Genomic DNA, 23296 nt, shown 5'->3' with positions numbered 1-23296 from the left:
GTAGCAATAAAAAAAAAGGGGGGGGGGTGGCCTCACTAGTTTCCAAGGAATACACAAACAAGGATGTGCCCCCCTCCAAAGGAATTTTAAAGAGAATTACAGAGTGTTGAAAGCAGGGCTCTTAGGAGATCAGAATGGGGGTCATTTTGAGGAGTCACTTTTTCTAGGCCAAAATTATGGGGATATGAGCTCCTCTTTTGCCTTTCTCAGGAAGTGAACTTTATATTGAAGTATATTTGAGTGATTCCCCGCTACACAGACCCTCACGAGGGTTACTGATCATAGTAAGAAACCAAATGGTCCAGAGCCTTCAGAGTTTGGGGTATTGTCGGAATGAGAGGAAATGTTCTGGACTGGTGGTATTGGGAAAAAGCAGAGACCTAGGAATTAGGAGACTCAGATTCTGAATTTAACATGCCAAAGAATAGCAGCATTTCCCCAGGCCTTGGTGCGTTTGGTTCTAAATATGAAAAGTTAGACTGATTCCCAAAGTCCCTGCAAACTTACATTCTCTGATAAGTAAGCAACCAAAAAAAAAAAAAAAAAAAAAGGTAATTACAGTAAGAGATGCAGCTAACACATAATGTTCACTGGGGGACAGGTGCATTTCTAAGTCCGATCTGTGTATTGAATTACTTGATCCTCCCAACAGTCCTATGAGGTAGGTACTGTTTTTATTCACATCCTTAATGAGGAAGAAATGGAGACAGAAGTTAAATAATTTGTGAGATCACACAGCTTCAGAACTGGCGGATCAAAGACTTGGGCAGAACTCGTCTGACCCCAGTGTCCTTGCTCTTACACACCCCACTGCAGGGCCTGTTGTTGTTGGTTGTTGTTGTTGTGTATGTGTGTATTTAATGCATACCACATTCCTTTCCTCTTTGCTTAACCTATTCTGTTTCTCCCTTTTGTTTTCTTTCTACTCCTCACCACTAAAGCATTTTGAGGCATTGCCCAGGCTTTGTCATTCATTTGAGGATAGGCTATTTTATTAATGAGGACAAGTTCCTGGGTTTGATCCAGATGGACCCGTTAGGAAGTCCAGAGGAGAGTTGTTTTCTGGCTATGGCCTGCCACATCGACCCGACTTGGTGAAAGGGTACTACTGGTGGGTAGGCATGAGGTCATTGCAGCTCGTGGCATAGCCACTCAGAATATGCTCGTTGCTTTAACATCTTTCTGGAGGAACATTAATGTTCTCTGTCTTCTTATATTCAAGCAGGGATTGTTGAGCAACTTCCAGCAATGCCTCTCCACTTTGATTTCACATGAAAATAATTCATGGCATTCATTCATGAAGCAGCACTTTTTCCCTCTATTAGGCCAAGGGGCCTGAGAAGCCTCTTGGTTGCAATAGATGGTGAATTGATACATCACCATTTACTCCTCAAATGAACTCAGTTCAGCCCAGGCTGCTAAGGGGCCAGAGCACAATCTTCACCACCAGCAGATGAGAGGAAGTATATTAAACTTATATCAGTCAGTCCTCAAGATACTTTACTATCTCATTAATTTAACACTGGGAATTTAGAATTTAAATCACTAAAATATGGACTAGCCCAAACTTGAACCTTTTGTGATTTGTGAAGAATGGTTTGCAAAATAGATTAATGATATAAACACCATTTCAGAGAAAATGTTTAATTTACTGGAAGACAAACTATTTTTTAATCTTTTTCAAGCAATTATTAAATTAATATGGCAATGCAGTCTTTAAATTAGTTTTTCCTGAGGTTCTCTATTAAGTGTCGTTATACGGAAATAAGAGAAAAGAATTGTATTTGACAGCTTAGGAAACTGGTATTTCTAATTATTCCGTTCAACAGCGTGGTGTAATATTTCTATATATGACATTATATGTCAGAGGAAACCTTTAAAACTTCTTCAAATACCTTTTCCTTAAAAAGAAAACCATTACTGGCAAGAATAAAATAATTCGTGAGTCTTGAAAAGATGGCCACACAGTTTAGGAACTGATGGGTCTAGGATTTGAACAGAGGTTGTCTGACTGCATGATCCTTGCTCTTAAAACACTCTCCATGCTACACTGCCTAGTAGTGGTGATAGGTGGTTATGGAGAATGTGCACCACAGTCCTTTCCTCTTCAGTTTCTTTTCTGTTTCTCTTTATTTTCCATTAGCATTTTGGGACATTGTCTAAATCTTCGCTTCGTAGGATATCTTACTGATGATATATTTCTCCTGGGCTTAATCTCAGAAGAACCCATTGGTGAGTCCAGTGGACAATTATTTCCCTGGCCATGGCTTGCCATGTAGACAGCGCTGTACTGGTCATTTTGGATTTACGTTGATAATTGTGAATTTCTAAGGTGGGGAAAAGTCAGAAGTTTTCTATTTAGTTTACCAAACCATAACACTGACTGTCCAACTTTTCAATATCCTTGCCTCCTTTCCCTAATACCAGTCTCTAATCAGATAGCTTTTAAATGTTTTAAAGTCTGCTATTTCTAATCCTGTGAGAAATTGTTTCCACTATTTCAAGAGGAAATGTGTGTATGAAAGAATACGAAGTGAAATAGTAAAGTGGTTAAGAGAGACAAGAGAAAGACAGAAAGATTTGTGGTTTTGCCGTTCAGATGATAGAGTATAATAATGTAATGTAACAGATGAAATAGATCATCTATTTCATGTCAGGGGAGCAGCCCTGTACTTCCCTCATCAGGCAAGGAAGACAGTGTGAACCAGTCAGTCTTATAGATGAGGGAGCTGAAGGCCTTGGAAAGTAAGTAACACACCAAAGATTCAGTTATAGAGTTACAGAATTTTGGAGTTAGAAATTGTAAACAAGGGATCAAGAATTCAAGTTTTGTGCCTGGAATTTTGTTCCTTTATTGCTTCACTCTTAATAGCTGGAGAATGGGGGCGCCTGGGTGGCTCGGTCGGTTGGGCGTCCGACTTCGGCTCAGGTCATGATCTCGCGGTCCGTGAGTTCGAGCCCCGCGTCGGGCTCTGTGCCGACAGCTCAGAGCCTGGAGCCTGTTTCAGATTCTGTATCTCCCTCTCTCTGACCCTCCCCCATTCATGCTCTGTCTCTCTCTGTCTCAAAAAAAAGTAAACAAAGGTTAAAAAAAAAATAAAAAAAAATAGCTGGAAAATGGAAACTGAGAGCTATGAAAAATTCTACTGTTTTTTGAGATGTGCTGGACCCTGGGTAAGGGTACCTGGATCCTGCTTCCAGCCCCGCCATGTGATCTTGGTAAAGCCACAAATCCTTCTGGACTTCCGTCATCCGCTTCATCTAGAAATTAAAGGATTGGATGAAGGGAGAGACTTATCTTTCTCATTACCACTTATATTTCTTATTAACAGACATTAATTTTAAAAATTGAGTGCCTTGTAAAAGTATGGAGGGCAGAATGAGAATTACAGTGCCAGGGCTCTTGGTTTGCTGGGAAAATTCTAGCAGAGCTCTTCTGGATGCCTCCCACACAGGGCATCCTGCTAAATCATTGCTTTAGGTATCATTGTGGTGCAGTGGATGAGCTCTGAGTGGCATGGTCAATGTCAAAGAGGCACAAGGGCTTTTTTACCTCAGCTTGACCTCATTAAACCCACTGGAGTATGACTTTAGCCATATAAAGCAAATGTATTGGCTCTGAGCCCATCGGGGTTCTGAGGCTCTTTCTCAACAAGGAATCAAGCAGGAAATGAGATGTATTTTATTTCATGCAGTCTGTATTAGGGATCTACATAGTCCAAGGCATGACACGTGACATGAGAGTGCTAAAATGCACATCTGGGGCTCACAAAACTGCTTTCACCTTCACTCGGTGTTATAACGAAAAGAACACTGAACTGAAAACCAGAAGACTTGAACTCCAGTCCTGAACGGGCAGGTCACCTTGGAAAATAAGGGTAGCATCTTGGGACCTGTTTTCCCCTTCCCTCAATGGGTAGTTTCTAAATTTTCTTCTGGTTCTAACAGTTTAAGGTTCTGTGTAGTATTAGAACTTTATGAGACACAAGGAGGTTCGTTAGGGTCCATCTGCATCCTGGAGACAAATCAAGCAATATATATATATATATATATATATGTGTGTGTGTGTATATATGTATGTATACGTATATATATATACGTATACATACATATATATACACACACACATATATATATATACACATATATATATATACGTATACATACATATATATACACATATATATATATATATATATATATATATGTGTGTGTGTGTGTGTGTGTATATATATATCAAACCTTGCTGGGATTTCCAGGGGCCTAGAATCTTCCAGGAAGAGTTTCTGAATCTGACTGCCACTTGAGCTAGGCTTTCTGACTGTCTGCTTGAGGATGACACATTTAGAGGAAAACAGAATGTCTGTCGCATCTTAATTATAGTTTAATCCTTTACCAAGGATTTACACATGGAAGCTTTGGGGTTTTAATTAATGCTCAAAATTGGCAAAGTGCAGCCAGATCCAAAGGTGGTTGGATATTTTCAGGCCTTATGGAAAGTTAAATTGACGAATGTGACCATTTGACCTAGTTTATCCCTCCCTACGTGGAGTGCAATCTCCATTCCTCCAATGTGTATTCCATTGATAATTGGGTCTCGTTAAAATGTAGTTATCACACTTTAACTCACAAGATCCAAAATGAGGCAAGTTTCTTCCCTTTAGATATTCAAATGACACTAAGATATTTCTTTTTCTGATTTCTTCCCATTAAATAACCTTATGTTTGTATCCTGTTTTCTATAGTTTTCCTATCCATTATTTCATTTGATTTTTTTTAATTCATTATTTCATTTGATTAGCACATTGGGCTTCTCCGATAAGCAGGAGGTAGAATGGTGTTTCCATTTTGAAGAGGAAATGCCAAAGTCCCATGCCTAGAAGTGACCACACTCCTGATTATTTTATCACACTTGCTGTCCCTAGTGAATGGACTGCTTTGTTCTGCTATTCAAAGGGCATCCTTGTTCAGGGCGGGTGTGTATTTGCAAGCTCCTCACTAATGGCCAAATGTTGGCACGTTAGAGGGAATTACTCAGAAAAACACAATGTGAATGATTAATCTGCATACTGCTGAAGGATATGAATAATTAAGGGATACTTTGAGAAGAATATTTTGCATATTGTCATAAAATGTATCAATATTTTTGATAAGTGTAAAATACATGAGAAGTGTCTAGGTAGAATAAAATGGACCTGTAGAGCTGGAAGAGAGCGAACATCCCAGAGGGAGTTCATTTAAAAAATCAAAAGGATGTGCAACAGGAATAACTAGAAAAATTTAACTACAGAGCAATTACATTACCCATGAATGTAGTTTATTTTCTGACAGTTTGAATTTTAAAACTTATACACCCAATTCAATGCTGTCCCCTTCAGAGAAGTCATCTTGAGAAGCATTTATGCTTCTTATTACTTATTTTTGGAACTTTTCTCATAATTGCTTTCTGAAATGGACATTTCTTAAAAAACATTGTAAAGGTCTTTTAGATAAAGTCAGAATTATTCAGAGCCATGTCAGGTGAAAAAGGAGGGTGCTTAAGCTAGGTAACTAATTTCTCTCTCTTTCCCTTCCTCTTTCTCCCTTTCTCCTCCTCCCTTTCCTCTAAAAAAAAAAGAGAGAGAGAGAGAGAGAAAACTAAATTTTTTTGCATGTCTCATTAACCTTCTCTGAAGAATTCCAGAAATTATTCTAAGCAATGCAGTATTATTATAATAAGAATATATTTTCCAAGTTAATTATGTTGGGTGCTTAAATTCTGGTTTGTTAGTTTGAAGTGTTTTGTGGTTTTGTAATTCTGTTCCTTGGAATGAATTATATAGGGCTTTGGCTGGAGTGTTGAAGTTGTAAAGTATAGGAGACCTGATTATTATTTTCTAACTAGTGATGGGCTGAGCAAGCAGCATGGACCCGAGAGATGAGGGGCAGTACAAGGGATGGAGGAGATGCTGTGTGGAGTGTTGAGTTGAATTAGGAGGCACTACACTTTTACCATTTGGAAGTGTCCAGAAAGAGCAGCCAGGGGATAAGGAGAATGGGGGCTTGAAGTCATGGCATATGATAACTACGTGAAGGAACTGGTGATGTTAAACCTGATGTAGCATATGTCAGGCTGGTGCAGTAGAGATCATGGGACTAGAAATATGGCTTAAAATGTAATTTCTGCTCTAAATTAGTTGTAGGACATTGGGCAAATAATTTGACTTCTCAGTGCTTCGGTTTCCTATCAGGTAAAAATTATAGAACTAGGGGCACCTGGGTAGCTCAGTCGGTTGGGCGCCCGACTTCGTTTGGCTCAGGTCATGATCTCACAGTTTGTGAAATCGAGCCCCGCATCAGGCTCTGTGCTGACAGCTCAGAGTCTGGAGGCTGCTTCGGATTCTGTGTCTCCCTGTCTCTCTCTGCCCCTCCCCCCAACTCCCGCTCTGTCTCTCAAAAATAAATAATAAAAAATTTGTTTTAATGTTTAAAAACATAAAATAAAATTGTAGAACTAAGTGAGCTTAAGTTTTCTTCAAAGATTAACATTTACTTTACAAGGTAGGCATGATAATTGTCTTTGAATAGTTGAAGAGCTTTCATGTGGAAGAAGGAGTAGACTAAGACTGAATAATACCTAAGAAGGAGCCAGTATCCAGGGGTTTCAGGAAAGTAAATTGCTTTTTTTTAATATTTGTTTATTTTTGAGACAGCGCAGCTGGGGAGGGACGGGGTGGGGGGGGGGGGACAGAGGATCCAAAGTGGGCTCTGTGCTGACAGCAGCAAGCCTGATGTGGGGCTCGAACTCACGAACTCACTGAGCCAAAGTCAGGCACTCAACCCACTGAGCCACCAAGGTGCCCTGAGCAGATTTCAACTTTAAGTAGAAAACAAAACAAAACGAAACAAAACAAAAAATAAAAAAAGGCACCCTGCCCAACAGTGAGATGGCACTCTTGATGATAGAGGGTGCGGTGATAACAAGAAGGGCTGAGAGAGCCAATTTTCTGTTGGAGAGGGAAAGCATAAACTGTAAGAAGTGGTGGACCAGTTGACTATGAAAGTCTCTTTCAATTCTGAGATTCTAGAGGCCTCTATTCTTTTGAGGCCTTCTGTGTTTTTGATTGCATTTGTGAAGACCATAAGACCAGAGAATGACAGGCTGAAAAAGCCCAGGCAGCTCTTGAAATAATAAGTGGTCCATGCGGGTTTGGTTCATGACGTCTAGTATTCTTTTTATAAGTGCCTGAAGGATCTGCATCTTAGCAACCTTGTTAGTTAACCTAATGTTACCTGGAAGAACAAAGAGCCTCACAGTTTCATTGAATGAGAAGACTTAAAACAGGATCCTTTAAGCTGCCTCCTGATACATTCTTCTTCCCTTCAGTGTGTTAGGAAACTGTTGTTGGTCACAAATTCGAAGCCCCTAGAACCCTGGTGGCAATTACAAGATACCTTTTTTGCTTCTCAGCAGAGACACCTCACGACGGCACCAGACCCAAGGCTCTAGAGTAGCATGTCATGTGAACACTGAGCTAATCATTATTGACTCCTTGGGCCATTATGGTAAAGGAACATTAATTACCATCAGCACAGTTGCACTAATGTGGTTGTAATGAGCACGCCTGTGGGAATTCCCAGTGAGGGAGCTCTTCATCAGATCGGAGCAGCCAGCAGAGGAACAAGGGTGAGCTGGAGGTGCAGGTGTTGAGGGGGAAGATAAGTTCATTGGTTTGACTCCAGTTACTTCCAGAGTTACTGCTAATTTACGTGCCTGTGCCTGGAATACTTTCTGAGATACCTCTCCCTCCTTCCTCCAACCCCCCCCCCCCACCCCCCGGTATTTTCTGTTCACTATACACAATGCAATAGCCCCAGTTTCCAGATGTATCCTGAGGAACCAGACCCCTGACTGCTGGACTCCTCTCACAGCTCGTAGAAGCATGGCCTGGATCTTGGCAAGAGTTCAAAAGTGTGTACATATCTCTGAGAGGCAGAGAGACCCTGTGCTCCAGTGTGCCACCTTTCTTAGCAGAAAGCTGTCTTGGTACACTCCCCCTTTCTTCTCTCTACCGACTCCACCCTTTAATTGACCTCCCTTTGTGAATAATAACCATTAATGTTTAAGGAGGGTTTACTATGTCCCAGGCCTCGGTGGGAAGTTATCTCATTTAAGCCTTACAAACCTAATGAAGTAGGTTTCTTATCTTTCCATATTATTCCTATTAAATGAAAACTTGAATGTCTCTATGCTTAACAGTTTCACAGTGATATTTGTATGTCTATCTAGGTGTCTGTCTCCATTCACCTTTCCCTCTGTCTTCCTGTCTTATTCTTGGCATACCTTCTTCATACTTTTAATCTTTGTTTTCTTTTATCTTTACAGATATCTGATCAATGTCACTTTTGAGGGAAGAAATCTGTCCTTCAGTGAAGATGGTTACCAGATGCACCCGAAACTGGTGATAATCCTTCTGAACAAGGAGAGGAAGTGGGAGAGGGTAGGACATATCTTTTGTCAATTCTCAAGCAAAGCAGATGGGGTAGGGACATAAAATTTTGCGACACATTAAAAGAAAACCAAACCCAACCTTAGTTTGGGTCTCTGAGCTGTGAAGTTAGAGTGCAATACTTTGAGAGTACAGGAGAAGCTCAAACTCAAAGTTTCTCCAACTTGCATCTTCGTGTTCTTGCCCTTTGGTTAATCAAGAGATTATTTTCTTTATGCATTATCATTTTTATTGGTTATGGTGCTGTGTGAATCATGACTTTATTCTAATGGAAGAGTGTACATGTATAATGTAACATAATTCAGTGAAGAAATCAAATCAGTGGTATAATTCAGAAGTTGTGTCCTACACAGTGTACTGGGGAGGCCGATGAAACGTAATTTGCAAGCACATGGGTTTGAATTTACTGTGATCAGAGGCTTGCCATGCAAGGCTATCCTCAGGATCTCTCCCGCTGACAGCTGACCACAGTATCTGAAACTCTACCATTAGAAATTAATTTCTGTGATTGCCAGACTACGTAGGTTCACTTCCTAGCTCTTCTACTCACAAACTTGTCTACTTAGGACCTTGTACAAATCTCTTAAGTACTCTGTGCTTCAAGTGTCTTCATCTATAAAATGAGAATAAAAATAAAAGTACTGAGATCACAGGGTTGTTATGAGGATTAAATAGATTAATATATGCAAAGGACTTAGAAAGGTGCCTGGCACACAGTAAGAACTTAACAGGTATTCGCTTTTGATTTTATCCCCGATTCCTACTTAAATACAAATGCTCCCCAGAGCAATGTCAGCACTGGTGTTTCTCTGGTATATGTTCTTCAGGTGTCATTTGTCCCTCGAGATTCTTTGCTGAAAAATGGTTCTGAAGATAAATAAGGTTGGGAGACATACCTCCAGGCTCTCCTTCTGGGAGGTTCCCAGAGCCTAGTAACATTTGGAAGCTCAGAGGAATACTGTCTATAGCAAAGGGCCATCTTTAACTTTACTTACTCTGATATTTTCAAAATTTATTTTATTATTAGACCCCTTTGTTCATGAAATTCATAGTCTGTAAAACATGTTGGGAAACACCAATTTAAAGCAATTTCTATGGACTCAGTTGGCTGAGAACAGGCTTCAAGATGTCAGCATGGCTCTGACTGGAATGAAACCCACATTATACATTTCCAGAAAGAAGGGCCAGGAAAAGAGACCAGAGATAAATGTCTTGAAATTCACAGTCTTGTCCGTGAACCCTGGAAGGGTAGTTAGGTGAATGCTCATCTGTGAAACAGCATGTGTGGCTCACGTAGTGGGAACCTGGGGCCTTATTCTTAAACTTGAAAGACTTCAATCTGTCATGGAGTTCCTTATATCATGGCACAGCCATAAGACTTAGATTATTCCTTGTGTTCTTGATTAAAGTTGCTCTCCCTCTACTGAGTTATCATTTGTTCAGAAATGGTTTTCCCCTGGGCTCCTGCCCTGCACTCCAATCAAGCTGCTTTTCACTGCTGCTATAGAGACATAATAATTTAAGAAGTGTTCTTGGAACTCATGTATGATAGGCACCTCTGTATATCTCCAGAAGAGGAGTTATTAATAACTGAGGCTTCGTACATGGATCAGAGATGTCCAGTTGGGTAGCTTTTATGCAGTAGACTCAGGATTACTGCCTCAAGGATGGGGCATCTCACACCTCTCCTTCCTTAAAGAGATCTTACTGTCACTCGTGCTGACTTCTCTAGGCTGGAATCTGAGGCCTGTGACCACTCCCACTACTGCCCTTTCCCAAACTAGTCACCCTCCCTCGGATTTGCATCCCTTCCCTTCTCATCAGTTCTACCTTTGCTGTAGCTCTTGAGTTTATTCCTCCTTATATGATCCAGGAAGCATGTGATAATTTTTTAAATAGATGCCTACCTTTATCCATTCAGATCAGTCCTGGACATGGCTGCTAGAATGAGTTTCCTAAGGCACAACTCTGATCATGTTCTTTCTCTGCCCAAACCTTGTTCAAAGCTTCTATAGTTTATGCACTGGGTCCAAACTTTATTCTGGTGTTCAAGGCTCCTGTCTACCTTTCCAAGCCCGTCTTCTCTCCCTTGCTGTTTCTCGTCTCACCGTCAAGCTACATTGGGCTCTCTCTGTTCTAAGATATTTCCCTGTATGTCTTGCTTCCTGTACAGCATGTATCATGTTTCCTTTTTCTGAAATGAGTTGTCCAGTTATACAAATAATAACCGTCCTTTGAAGCCCAATGAAACTGTTACTGTCTTCTTCTCTCGTCTTTGACCAAAATATAATCTGTCACGCTCCCTTGCCCCCCGTAACCGTTGTCCCTACCTCTGTTGTAGCACCGTCCCATCTGCCTGTTTTAGAGTTGTGTGGATGTGTGCTTCCAGATGGCAGAGACTGTGTCTTTATATCGTCTTGTCCTCCCAGCAACCTGGAAAAGTGTGTTGCATAGAGCAGTTCAATAAGTATGTGTCAGGTGAATGAGAACCATTGCATAATACAAGAGTCGAAAATCCATCATTAAGAATCCAAGTTTACGTTATTGCCCTTGATGTAATACCTCTTTTGGGGGGCAGAGGGGAGATAAAACCGTTATGTAGATTGAGTTTTCATAGATCATACTTTAAATGTACTTTAAACAAGGGAGCTTGTTATTTAAAGAAATTCTGTGGTTAATCTTTTTGTAAAGCATTTTGGGAGGGGGTAGGAGGTCGTAGAATATCACATATTCATACGGTTTGGTTCAATCAGGGAACATTGCTGAAGAGTGGTCTTTACTGTTCGTTGGATTCACAGATCCAGGAGGCTCCCCAGTGTGGAACCCCTTGTTAGGGCTCCCTTGTGGGCAGAGACGGGTGGCAGGAGCCAGGCACAGCTCTAGTGCATATCTGGGATGTACTGAAGTTGTACCATGGGAAGTCAAACCTTTTTTTTCCACTGTTACCCTGACCCCCAGGACCCTCTGTATTCTCAGGATTTCTAATACCACTCCAGAGGGTCCCATGTGCCCTCTGGGGAAGATTTCGTGTCTGTGGACTCCAGAGAGGCAGGCACCAGGGTGAATATTTGACAGGGAGGAGATGGAAGCTGGGAAGATAAAAGGAGAAGGAATCTGGATTTGTGGGGAAAATGAGGCAACAGACAAGACCCACAGCTTCTGGTCATGCCCTTAACTAGCTGTGTGACCTGCTCTTTTCACTTTCCTGGATCTTTCTTTCTTCATGTCTGAAATCATGGCATGAGATTAAGACGACTTCTAGGGCTCTTTCTGGCTCTAGCTTCTTGGATTACAAAATTCACGTTGTAAATAAGTAAGCACTTGGAATGGAACTGGGGTGGGAGCTGAAGCATACAAAAGGAACCTGAGTTTGTTTCTAAGGACAGTAGCTTCCAGGGAATATTTGTCATTCTTGTCATTTAGATAGATATCATCTCCTCAGAAGGCCTTCCTTGGTGACTCAAGCTAACGTAGAGCTTGAGCCACCCTATCACAACAGTTCGTTTTAATTTTCTTCAGGATACTTTTTTATCTGATGTTTTGCCTATTTGCCTGATTATCACCTGTCTCTTCACACCAGGACAGATGCTTCCTGGGAGCAAGGACGTTGTTCACCTCTATAAGCCGAATACTCTAGAAGAGTATCTGGCTTAGAGTGACGGCTCAAAAGATAGCTGTTAAATAAATGAAGAATTCATATGTTTAGGAGAGTCAGTATATTGACCAGGCATTTCACTTCTGCCTGAAATGCCTCCAGGTGGACGGAGTGGTTTACTGAAGAGAGCGGGAGAGCAGGCACATTCTCCACTGCTAGTGTGAGCAGGCCAAGTGCTAGCAAGGGTCTGGCGGGCGGGGTGGGCGCCATTTTCAGTGAGGCCCAACCTCCCAGAGGAGGCAGGCCTTACACTTTTCAACGAGGAGCCTCAGGTTGACGAAGACTCATTCAGATGCTGGTGTGAACCATGTGAATACCCTCTCAGGTTTTAAAACATAGTCTCAAAGCTACTGTCTCATAAATCTGGCTCCTTCTGAAAGACTTGAAGTCAAGGTAGCGTAATCTGGGACTGAGCATGGTTTTGGACTCAGAAAGAGCAGAGATGAATGCCCCTTGTTGCCGTCTATCAGCTGCATAAACCAAGTGGCCATACTACCTGAGTCCGTTCCCCTTTTGTAAAATAGGGTTTTACATAAGGCTGTTATAAAGATTAAAGGAGATTTTATAATAAAATACCAGTTAATAGTGACTGAAACATAGCCAGTATTCAACAAATGTCAGTCACTGCCCTCCACCCCCCCTTTTTTTAAGGTAACATTTGCACATGGTAATAAGTCAAATGGTACAAAAGGGTATCCAGTGAAAAGAACATCCTCTTATCTGTGATCTTCAGTTCCCCCAGGCTCCTCCCCAGAGAAATCCTTATTTCCAGGGTCTTACGTATTTTCTCTGAACATACTGCAAGCATGTAAAAATTCTATATATTTACTCAACCTCCTATTTTTTTAAAATAGCACCTGCTCTTGTGAACTTGTAATGGGATCCTGTATAAATAGCCACTAAGGAGGCATGGGGGCAGCTAGAATAGCACAGAGATCTCTGGATCAGAATTACAGTCACAAAAAGCCAAGTAATGTCTTTGGTATGTGGGAATGTGGAGGAGAACATTTCCCACACCTGCATGCATGCGGGGATAGCATGATAGGTTGGAAAGGGTAGGGGATGGTGGTGGAAAAATGCGTGCAGAATGGGTTCATTTGTAAGTCTTCTCTCTAAGTGGGGGACAGCTGCATAAACTTGCATTAAAAATAGTCTGGCACAGAGAAGCAGTTCCAGCAAGCATTCAAGCTTCTGTCTTTATCAGAGCCTCTCATGATTTGCTTCATTGCTACCGCTCTCTGCTTCCATTTAATCGTTCCTAAAATGGGGATAATAAAAATGAAATGCAGTGGGGGTGTGTTCTGAGTAATGACTTCAAGAAATGATGATGGTGCATTTTCAGGCTGTAAGATGTAAACAGACCTTAAAGGGACTGTCTGGGTCCGAATTACAGGAGGAGACGTAAGGCAGGCAGAGATGCAAACCATTTCCCCAGGGACAACAGGTGTATTTTATAAGCCCGCATTCCCTCTTCTCTGCCTCCATCTACTGGAAAATTGCCCTTCCTTATGTAGACTAAAACATTCTCCATTTGTCTGGGTCATTGTTTTGGCTCCCCAAATCCCAGTTATCACCTTAGGCTTGCAATACTGAGACATTACAGCCACATCCACCACTGAACGGAGTGCTGGAAATGAAAGTACTTAGCCCACACTGCTGGGCCTATAATAGTATTTATGAATTAATGGATGGAACAGTGGGAGAGGAGGAAGGGTACTAAACTGGTAGAAGGAAGATCCCCCAAGAGCCACAACAGCAACAACATAATAAGACAGAATGTTCTACTGGCATCTGAAGCCTGGGATGAATGAAAGAGGTTAAGAGATGCTATATGCCTCCGATAGCTTCGTATCCAGGAGACAGCGGCAACTCCAGGCTGTGGATGCCCTGCGCGATGAGCACCTAACGACTCCAGTGATCATATTCCAGAATGATCAGTTTGGTGATGATGCAGCAGAGGTTGATTGCTGCTGTGGCAGGTGCCACTTGAAAGCTGTTGACAGACAAAATAAACAGCCACTCCACTTCCTCCCTTGCGTGTGTGCATACAAACACATAGGCACATTCACATCCAAACTGGCAGATTGCTCATGACATAGGAGCCACATCCGTTTGGTTATTCACCGTATGCCTGTGCCCAGCACAGCGCGAGACATTCCTGAACAGGCCAGTAAATGTCTGGTGACAGCCCGAACATGGCCTGTACAAACTGTGTTCTACCACCCATCTTTGGAGGAGAGGCCAGGGAGCATCCCTGCTCTCTTCAGACTTTACAGAGGTTGTCTGAGGGGGTGAAACAGAAGCTCCTCACGTTGGGGGTGTTTGTTCTGGACCTCTCGATACTGCCATTTGACAACATGCTATTTTTACCGACTTTGAACTGAGTACTAATATGCATCATTGGATTAAGGGATTAGAACACGGGATCCATGGAGAAAGGCTATGGGAATTGGGGTTGTTAAGGGGAGGAAGAAAAGGCAATGAAGTGATGACTTACTCTCTTTAAATATATGAAGACTTATTGTACCAAGTGTTGAGATCAGCTGTTCCGTTTTTCTCCTCCGAGACAGAACCGGCGTAAGTGGGCTTAAGATCAAGCAGAGAGGATTTATATTAGCTGTAGGGAGAACTTCTTGATAGAAGTTTTGAGTACCAGGACTGTTAATGACACCAGGGGATGACTTTGGAAGTCTTAAAAATGGGATATGTCCTCATCACTCTGCAGTGTGCAGCCCAAAAAACAATACATGAAATACATGGTTGTGAGTTTTCCTTCCATTCTCCTTCCCACCCCCCTTCTTCCCTGTCCTTCCCTTCTCTCCCACACCTAATTATTGAGCATCTACCATGAACCAAGCATTAACCCCACCAAATTAGTGTCGTAGTTTTCCTAGTGGCTGGGGGAAAAAGGAGAACAACATTTATGGTTTTCTTATAAAGATAATTTATTGAGATACTTACTAAAGACATTTTGATTATTTTTTAAATTTTTTTCATGTTTATTTAGTTTTGAGAGAGAGAGAGAGAGAGAGAGAGAGAGAGAGAGAGAGGGGGAGAGAGAGAGCACAAGCAGGGGAGAGCCAGAGAGAGAGGGAGACACAGACTCTGAAGCAGGCTCCAGGCTCCGAACTGTCAGTACAGAGCCCGACGAACCCATGAACCGTGAGATCATGACCTGAGCCGAAGTCAGACGCTTAACCTACTGAGCCACCCAGGCGCCCCAAGACATTTTGCTTATTAAATTTATGTGGGGGTGGAGGATAAGGTAAAATTTACCGGTATACATACCCACAAAGGTATTGCAAAGAGAAAGAGGAAGGTATTGCTCATTGTGACACTTAAAATTCTGTAACCTAAGGTGGTTTTTAAATCTTACTCTTTGATATGGTTGAATAATGGGGTGGATGTTTCTTTCATGTTGCTTGGTTGGTAAAGACTCTGCTGATATATATTTATGACCATGGCTTACAAACAGGGTGGCTGGATTACATGTTTTTGGCTGCCTTTCTGAGTTGTGATTATTTTGGACTCTCACATCCAAGTGCTCCCTTCTTATCCACTGATCTCCCAGAGTCATGGTCCACCCTATTCGTTAACCCCTTTTCTGGGGTTCCAGAAAGAGACTACTGGGGGCCAGCCCCGAGGAGCAGAAAGTGTACTCTTAACCACCAGTGTCTCAACGCTTGTTAGTAGACTCAGTCCACAATGCCAAACTGCAACCCAGTGTACGTTTCTAAAATAATTTGAAGAGAAGAGCAGGATGTAGTGAGGGAAGAGACTTCAGAAATGTCATTTCATAAAGGCCGGTTGTCTCCGTGTGTTTGTCATCAGCCACTGAATGAATGGGATAAAAGAACAAGATAACCTTGGTTGACTTTACTTCTGAAACCTATCCATGCTGATGGGGAAGAAAAAGCAGAATTGAACTTGGAGACTGAAGTGCTGGCTTAACAAAAGGCAGTGAGGAATGTGTCTCCAAAACTAAAATACGGCTTACGTCCATCTTGTTTACGTTTTATTTTTATTTCATGACCATTGTCTTATGGTTGGCTCCTGAGTCCCCTGAACTATCTGTCTGATTTCTAGGTTATAGCGTTTTTTCCATTAGTGATATTGGAGAAGAAATAGTGGTATACTGGTTAGAAGACTTTTGTGCTTATCTAGGTTATGTAGGTTAAAAACATTTATGGTTTTCTTATTATGAAAGTAATTGATGCTTATTAAAGAAATTTGAGGGAGGGGCGCCTGGGTGGCTCAGTCGGTTGAGCGTCCGACTTCGGCTCAGGTCATGATCTCGCGGTCCGTGAGTTCGAGCCCTGCGTCGGGCTCTGGGCTAACAGCTCAGAGCCTGGAGCCTGCTTCAGATTCTGTGTCTCCCTCTCTCTCTGCCCCTCCCCTGCTGTCTCTGTCTCAAAAATAAATAAAAACACTAAAAAATTTTTCTTTTTAAAAAGACATGTGGGGGAGATAAGACACAATATACATACAATATACATTCAAAGAATTAGCATTTATATTTCTCTGTCTCTTGCTGATGCTTCTTCTCCGTGGGTGTTCTACGTGTGCATGTTATCACACAATGCAATGAGATATGGCAGAATCGCTAATACAACTTACAACAGCTTACAATCTACTTTCTTCTCTTACTGTCTCTTACTATAATATCGTAGATGTTTTTTTCTGTTTTCCTGATATCCAAAGCGCGAAACTTAATGACTGTTTAATATTCCATTGTAAGGATGTATCCCACTTCTTTAAACTGGTCACTCATAACTAAACGTACGTGTATTAAATAGAGACTGAAATGAAACTATTCATATCATATTTCATGCAATGCTCATATGAAAATAATTTCAGAGTTTTTGATAATCCAGCTGTGACGCCATAAAGACTGCTTTTCAAGGTAACAAGGTTTGAACACTTTTTTTTTTTGTTATCTAATGTGCTAAACATTAAAAAGGAAAGCCCTTAAATTGAGAATTGCTTGGGTTATTTATATTAATTCGCTAATAACCAATGGACACATATCCAGTTGGAATGGAAGGCTCTACTTTGTGATTCCTGGTCGGTCAGGACTCATGGAGGGTTTTTTTTTTTTTTCCCTTTTGATCTTCTGATTGAGTGTGTAGCCCTCTAACTTTGCTGATGAGGATTTTTCTTTGATAGTTACAGCATACAAAGAATGGGGTTGGCCGTGTGGTCTGTGTCTGTCTGCAGTTTTCATCATACGGGGATCATTTTCTTGAGAGATGGAAGCTTGTAAAATTCAGACCCCTTTTCCCAAGGAACTCTTGGGTATGTCAGCCTTTCTAGTGCTATTTCTGTTCTCTGTGGCACAAGTGACTAGGAGGAAGGGAGGAGAATCCCCTTCTTTCACCAGTAGGGGCAGCACCTGGCTAAACTCACTTGTTAATTTGTAGGCGGATATGCCTCAAGACTGCCCAGGCCTCTATAGCAGGGTGCTATTCTCTTTATACTTTTATGTATTTTCCACCAAAGAAAATACTTTCTGCATGCATTCACAGCATGTTGACTTTAGCTGAGATCTGAAGTTTGACATCAAAACTATAATATCTGAATGTCCTTCATATACAAACAAGCTCTATTGACCTAGCATGACAAGATCATCTGCTTTGAGTTTTTCCTACAATGATGATGGATTTTTACTAGTCCGTACACAACCTCTCTCTCTGTAATACCTATTTATGAGAGCTGGCCCGGAGCAGGGTAAACATAATCCATGTACACGGGGAGAAAAGCTCTGACCTTGACATGTTAACGCTGCTAATCAGCCTGCAGTACAAAGATTTGAAAGGAGGTGTAGGCCCATTAAGAAAATAAATTATCTTTAAGAATGAAAGCTATTGGGGCACCTGGGTGGCTCAGTCGGTTAGGCGTCCGACTTCAGCTCAGGTCACGATCTCGCGGTTTTTGAGTTCGAGTCCCACATCAGGCTCTGTGCTGCCAGCAGCCTGGAGCCTGCTTCAGATTCCATTTCTGCCTCTCTCTCTGCCCTCCCCTGCTCATGCTCTCTCTCTCTCAAAAATAATAAACAAACATTAAAATTTTTTTACAAAAGAATGGAAGCTATTAATAATAAAAGAAATATGGATACTAATCTCTCACAGTAGCCATGGAACTCCAATTATTTGGGGTGGTTTTATTATTTTGTCTATTAGAATTATCTCTGTTCACAATTTGGTGAACATTCTAATTCTAGTTAATTAGCATATTAGTATTAGTGTATTTGTATATCTAGTTCATGATATGTGGAACAGTTATATATGCACATATGCATCTCTCTCTGTATATATATATACATATACATTTATCTATTACATATCTATATAGAGACAGAAAGGTGGGAGGAGAGAAAGAGGACTTCAGATGGCTTGGAGGCTCTCACCTCACGTAAGGGCTGCCCACTGCTGACTCAACAGGTTTTTCAGGTCTTAGCTCTGCCAGCTAAATGTTCTGAAGGTTTAAACTTAAGCGTGGGGGGGGGGGGGGGGGCGGGGGGGAAGGTGAGAGGACGAGTGTGATTTGGAGAGGCAAGTTAGGAGAAGAACACACATGTACACGAGTCACGGGGAGAGTAATGGACATTGAGAGGAAGAAAACCATTCTCCTTGGCTATATTTTCCAGGGGTTCAGCATTCCATGTTTACACCAAACCCCTCTAGATATCCTTTCACATTTGTCTATTCCAAGGGTTTGGTGTGGGATATCTTCTAAAATCAGTGTCTTTGGCTATTCCTGTAATATGTACCATTTTTTCTTCACTCAACCCCTAGGGAAAGGCACTTGCTGGCAAAGGAACAGAATAGTACCTCTCAAGTAGAATTTCTGGTGGGTAGTTAAGCCACCTCAGCATTCTCTTTATAGAAACGTTAAAACAAACAGAACCTTTATTTTCCCTATAGGAGCTGGGAAAGATGTACAGTTCTAGAACAGTCTAGCCTAGAATTAAGGTTTGGCCACAGGCGCATCTGATACTTATATAGCATTTTATTAACAATATGGCTTATGAAGAGCTTTAGTGCATATGATCTCATTCTGACTCCTATTAAACTTTTGGCAAATAGTTGTACAGATAAATAAACTGAGACTCAGAGAGGTGACAGGATTTGCCCAAAGCCACACAGATGAGTGGCAGAACTAGGTGTCGGCATTTACATCCAGCTCCATTTTAATCCAGCATGCTTTGTGCCTTAACACACAGAAGAGTATAACAATACAACTAATGGGATCAGAGTGTAGCGATATCCTTGGAAACAGTTGTGTAGACCAGAGGACAAATCACACCATGGAAACCCTTGAGAGGGGGGAATGGTTAGTAGTTAGCCCAGACTGTGACTGGCTATTTCAGTGTAACATTTTCCTGAGATGAGCAAAAATGAAAAAAGAAGAGAGAGAGGGAGGGAGAGAGCAAAGAAAGATAAGAACAGTAACAAAAAAGGCTTTTCTGCATCCGTACCTTCCTCTACCTCCCTCTACCTCCTCACTGTTATTACACACACATACATGTGCATGCACACACACACACACACACACACACACACACAATCATACATGTATCCTCTTTTCAGTCGACTGCAAGAACCTGTCTCCTCAAAACTGTGTCGATGAACATGTTTCAATAACAAAGGCATAACTACCTACAGAAACAGCTGTCCAATTCTGATCGCATAGAGGGGATTTTCTAGGAACCCGTGCTCTTCTGCATTCAAAGCTTTTCTCAAATGCAGCCACCATGGCTGTGGCACTGTGGCCATGCAGCCCCCATTGATCAGACATCCGCTGAAGGTGTAGAGAAATGTTGAAACACCAAGGGGAATTTAAAATAGCTGACCTACAAAACAGCCCTTAAACCTTTGTGGGAGAGTAACATGAAATTTTAACTTAGCTTTACATAAAACACAATCAACCAAATATTTTATGAACTCGACTAGCTAAGAGAGAGGAGTAGTGGAGTTTAGGGATCTCATGTAAAACTAGATGAAGGTTCATTAAGATTACATTGTATCTTATATGAAATATATATAATCCATATATATGTGAAAGAGAAGGGAAGAGCAGACTTCAGTGAACAGGAACACCAATCTTCTGTGATTCATCTCTGCCACTTAAATGTTGCCCCAAATGTGATTGTGGGTTTCACTGTGATACATGAGTTAAAGAGCGATGAGTATTTTTTTTATTTAACTAATCATGTGTTTATTTTTATAGTTGTCTGTCTTTGGCAAGTGACAGTTGCCTCACATTTACAGTAATGTGAACTTTTAAAATACATTTTAAAAGGAAGGTTATTTCATATATTAAATTAAAAGTACCATCGGCGTGATACACGGATGTGGAGAAAATTGCTGCAGTGGTACCTGAGTGAGTGAAATTTGCAAAGTGCGTCTTCGGGGCAAAATGTGCTCCCTGCCCCAGCCCCCAAGTCACAGCATTCAACTTTCCCATCTTCTCCGCCCTCCACCCCTCTGCATTTAGTCTGCACGGCAGCATAATTGCCACTGACCTTTCTTTAAAACCTCTTGTACTTTTATGCCCACATGTCTTTGCTTGTGCTCTCCCCTTGACCTTGGATTATTAAGCTTGACCTTTGAGGCACAGTTTAAAACCCAAGAGGCATCATATCTTACCTCCACATTGCACAGTAATTTATCCACAGAAGTATCAACAATGGTGCTCCACCTTTCTGTTCCTCGGTTTTCTCATCTATAAAATGGGAAGTATAGTGCCTACCTCAAACTGTTGCCGTCAGGATCAAATAAGTTTTAATTCATGTCAAATTCTTAGTACAATATCTGGCACGGGGCAAGTGTTGTGCAAACGTTCAGTTACTTTACTTGAACGTAGTGTAAAACCCATGTAGCACAGTTGAAACCGGCTTCTAGAAAACAAGAACGCGAAGGAAAATGACAACACATACCCACAGGACACAGTTGGATTTTGGCCTTAGTCACTGAAAGGAAGGAGCTAGGAAATACATAGAATTCTTGACTTGCTCAAAGATAAATTGGTAATGAGCAAGCTTTCTTCCTTTATTGTTTTTTTTTAATTTTTTTTAACGTTTATTTTATTTTTGAGACAGAGAGAGACAGAGCATGAACGGGGGAGGGGCAGAGAGAGAGGGAGACACAGAATCGGAAGCAGGCTCCAGGCTCTGAGCCATCAGCCCAGAGCCCGACGCGGCGCTCGAACTCACGGACCGTGAGATCGTGACCTGAGCTGAAGTCGGACGCTTAACCGACTGAGCCACCCAGGCGCCCCTCTTCCTTTATTGTTAAACAACTTTTTGCACAAGGATTTTCTAAAAATTGCGTCTTAAAATAACGGCAATAACACAGCGCAGTCCACAACACGGCACAGAAGTCCACACTGGGCCTGCCACCGGGACATCAGTGAGTTTAAAACCTCCTCAGCTTAGACTTATCCTGTTGTGGGTTGTCTGTAACTATTGAATAACAACTGAAATGCATTAAACGGTGATGACAGTTTAGGAAAGCTTGTAGTGTGTCCTTGTGCCATTTGATCTCCTTGGGTTTTGTTTTCAGTGTAATCAGCCACCACTTTGTGGTTGACGATAAAGAACTGCCAATCCCTCCTTTATGGTCTCCTCGTGTGGCGAGTAACTGGCCCACAACCCTTCAAGGAATTCCCGCCACAAAGGAAAGTGGTTTCCGTCCACAGAAGACAGTCCTAGTCAGGGTTGGCTATAAAGGGAGTGATAGTACTGACACCTGAGTAGTGTTTTACACTTTGCGCCGCTGGTCCTCAGTGCGGTCCCTGGACCAATAGCATCCGCATACCTAGTAACTTACTTGAAATGCAGATTCTCAGGTCCTACCTCAGAAGCCCCCAAAATGAGGCCCGACCATCTGAATTTTGACCTATAAAATGCAGGGATAGTTTATCACCGACATTTCCTATTCACAAGGACAAGAGAACGAGAGAAGTTATTTGTTTAATGGGTATTTAAGACTGCCACTCTGTCACTGTCCTCTGTTCTCATTTTATTTTCCAGCCATTAACTGCGAAGTAAAAAATCTTTATCCCTTCATAAAGTGAGGGACAGATCCAGAAGCATGGCAAGAAAGAGTTAAGGCCTGTGCCGCTCACTCCGGGAGATTCTGAATTACTTGTCATCTTTGATCACTGCTACAGAAACTCCCTGATATTAGGCTGGAAGTCTGGGTTTATCCATTCAGCAAATATCTCCAGAACCCTTACCAAGTGCCAGGCACTGTTCTGGGCATAGGGTAAACAGTAATGAGACCAACAAGTTCCCTGCCCTGGAGGTGTTTATGTCTTGTTAAGGAAGGTCACACAACAAACACAGCAACAAATAAACAGGATCATTTCAGATGATACCAAGTGCTATTGAGGTGGCGAGATAGGGTGCAATGGCTCTCAGCCACATGATGTCATCCCTCAAAGGGGCTTTTGGAAATGGCTTTATTATCTTAAATAAGTTGCCAGTTTAATTCCTAAGGAATATGTCCAATGGCAGTTGTAAGAAATTTAACTGGCAACTTGATGTAAAAGTATTTCATATTATGCCCAGAAGACCTCCACTTAAACTGTATGTAGATACTGTGTCGAGACTATAGACCCCCTTCTGAGCCGCAGAGGAATGTGGATAGTATTTGGTCTTCCATTTGTTTCTAGGTTTCGGAGAATTGGGATGTGAACTTTGTAACTTGACACATCAGGCTATAAACATTCCAGTATTGATGTTTGATTTTTCCAAATAATCAAGACCTACTAGGCCTCATCGTTTAGTAAGAACTGTATTTAGGAAGTTGCCTACCCTCACCTGCTCCAAGGGGTGCAGGTGCTCCACTCTTTTGCACCTGTTGTGGCAATTGCTTCCTCCATTTTCTCCATTTGACCCTGGAGGTCATGATGTGACACTATAGGAAGACCTATTGAGGATCTTGAGGAAAGGTGACAAGCTAGCAGTCCAGAGACTGCTTTTGGATCACAGACATGTTCTATGTGGCTTAAGAGAGGTGTATTTGAGGTTAAATTGCTTTGGGTACTTAAATATTTAGAGATTCCCCTTCGATCTCCAGATTTCTGGATTTCCTGAAGAATCAGGAGAGTGGCAACACCGGGCTCACATTCGGCTGGAGCTGAGGGG

At 41.7% G+C, this 23296-nt stretch overlaps 1 protein-coding gene across 1 annotated transcript in view; it reads left to right on the top strand.

Moving 5' to 3' along the window:
- GRIN2B (glutamate ionotropic receptor NMDA type subunit 2B) overlaps positions 1 to 23296 on the top strand; it is a 417341-nt gene that overhangs the window by 293827 nt on the left and 100218 nt on the right. The window contains exon 6 of the mRNA XM_060658319.3: positions 8366 to 8480. Within this exon, the coding sequence (XP_060514302.1) occupies positions 8366 to 8480 (115 nt within the window). The remainder of the gene's footprint in view (positions 1 to 8365; positions 8481 to 23296) is intronic.

This window comes from Panthera onca, chromosome B4, assembly GCF_046562875.1.
Source record: "Panthera onca isolate mPanOnc1 chromosome B4, mPanOnc1 haplotype 2, whole genome shotgun sequence".
Lineage (NCBI taxonomy): Eukaryota > Metazoa > Chordata > Mammalia > Carnivora > Felidae > Panthera > Panthera onca.
This window is presented reverse-complemented; position numbering and strand designations above follow the sequence as displayed.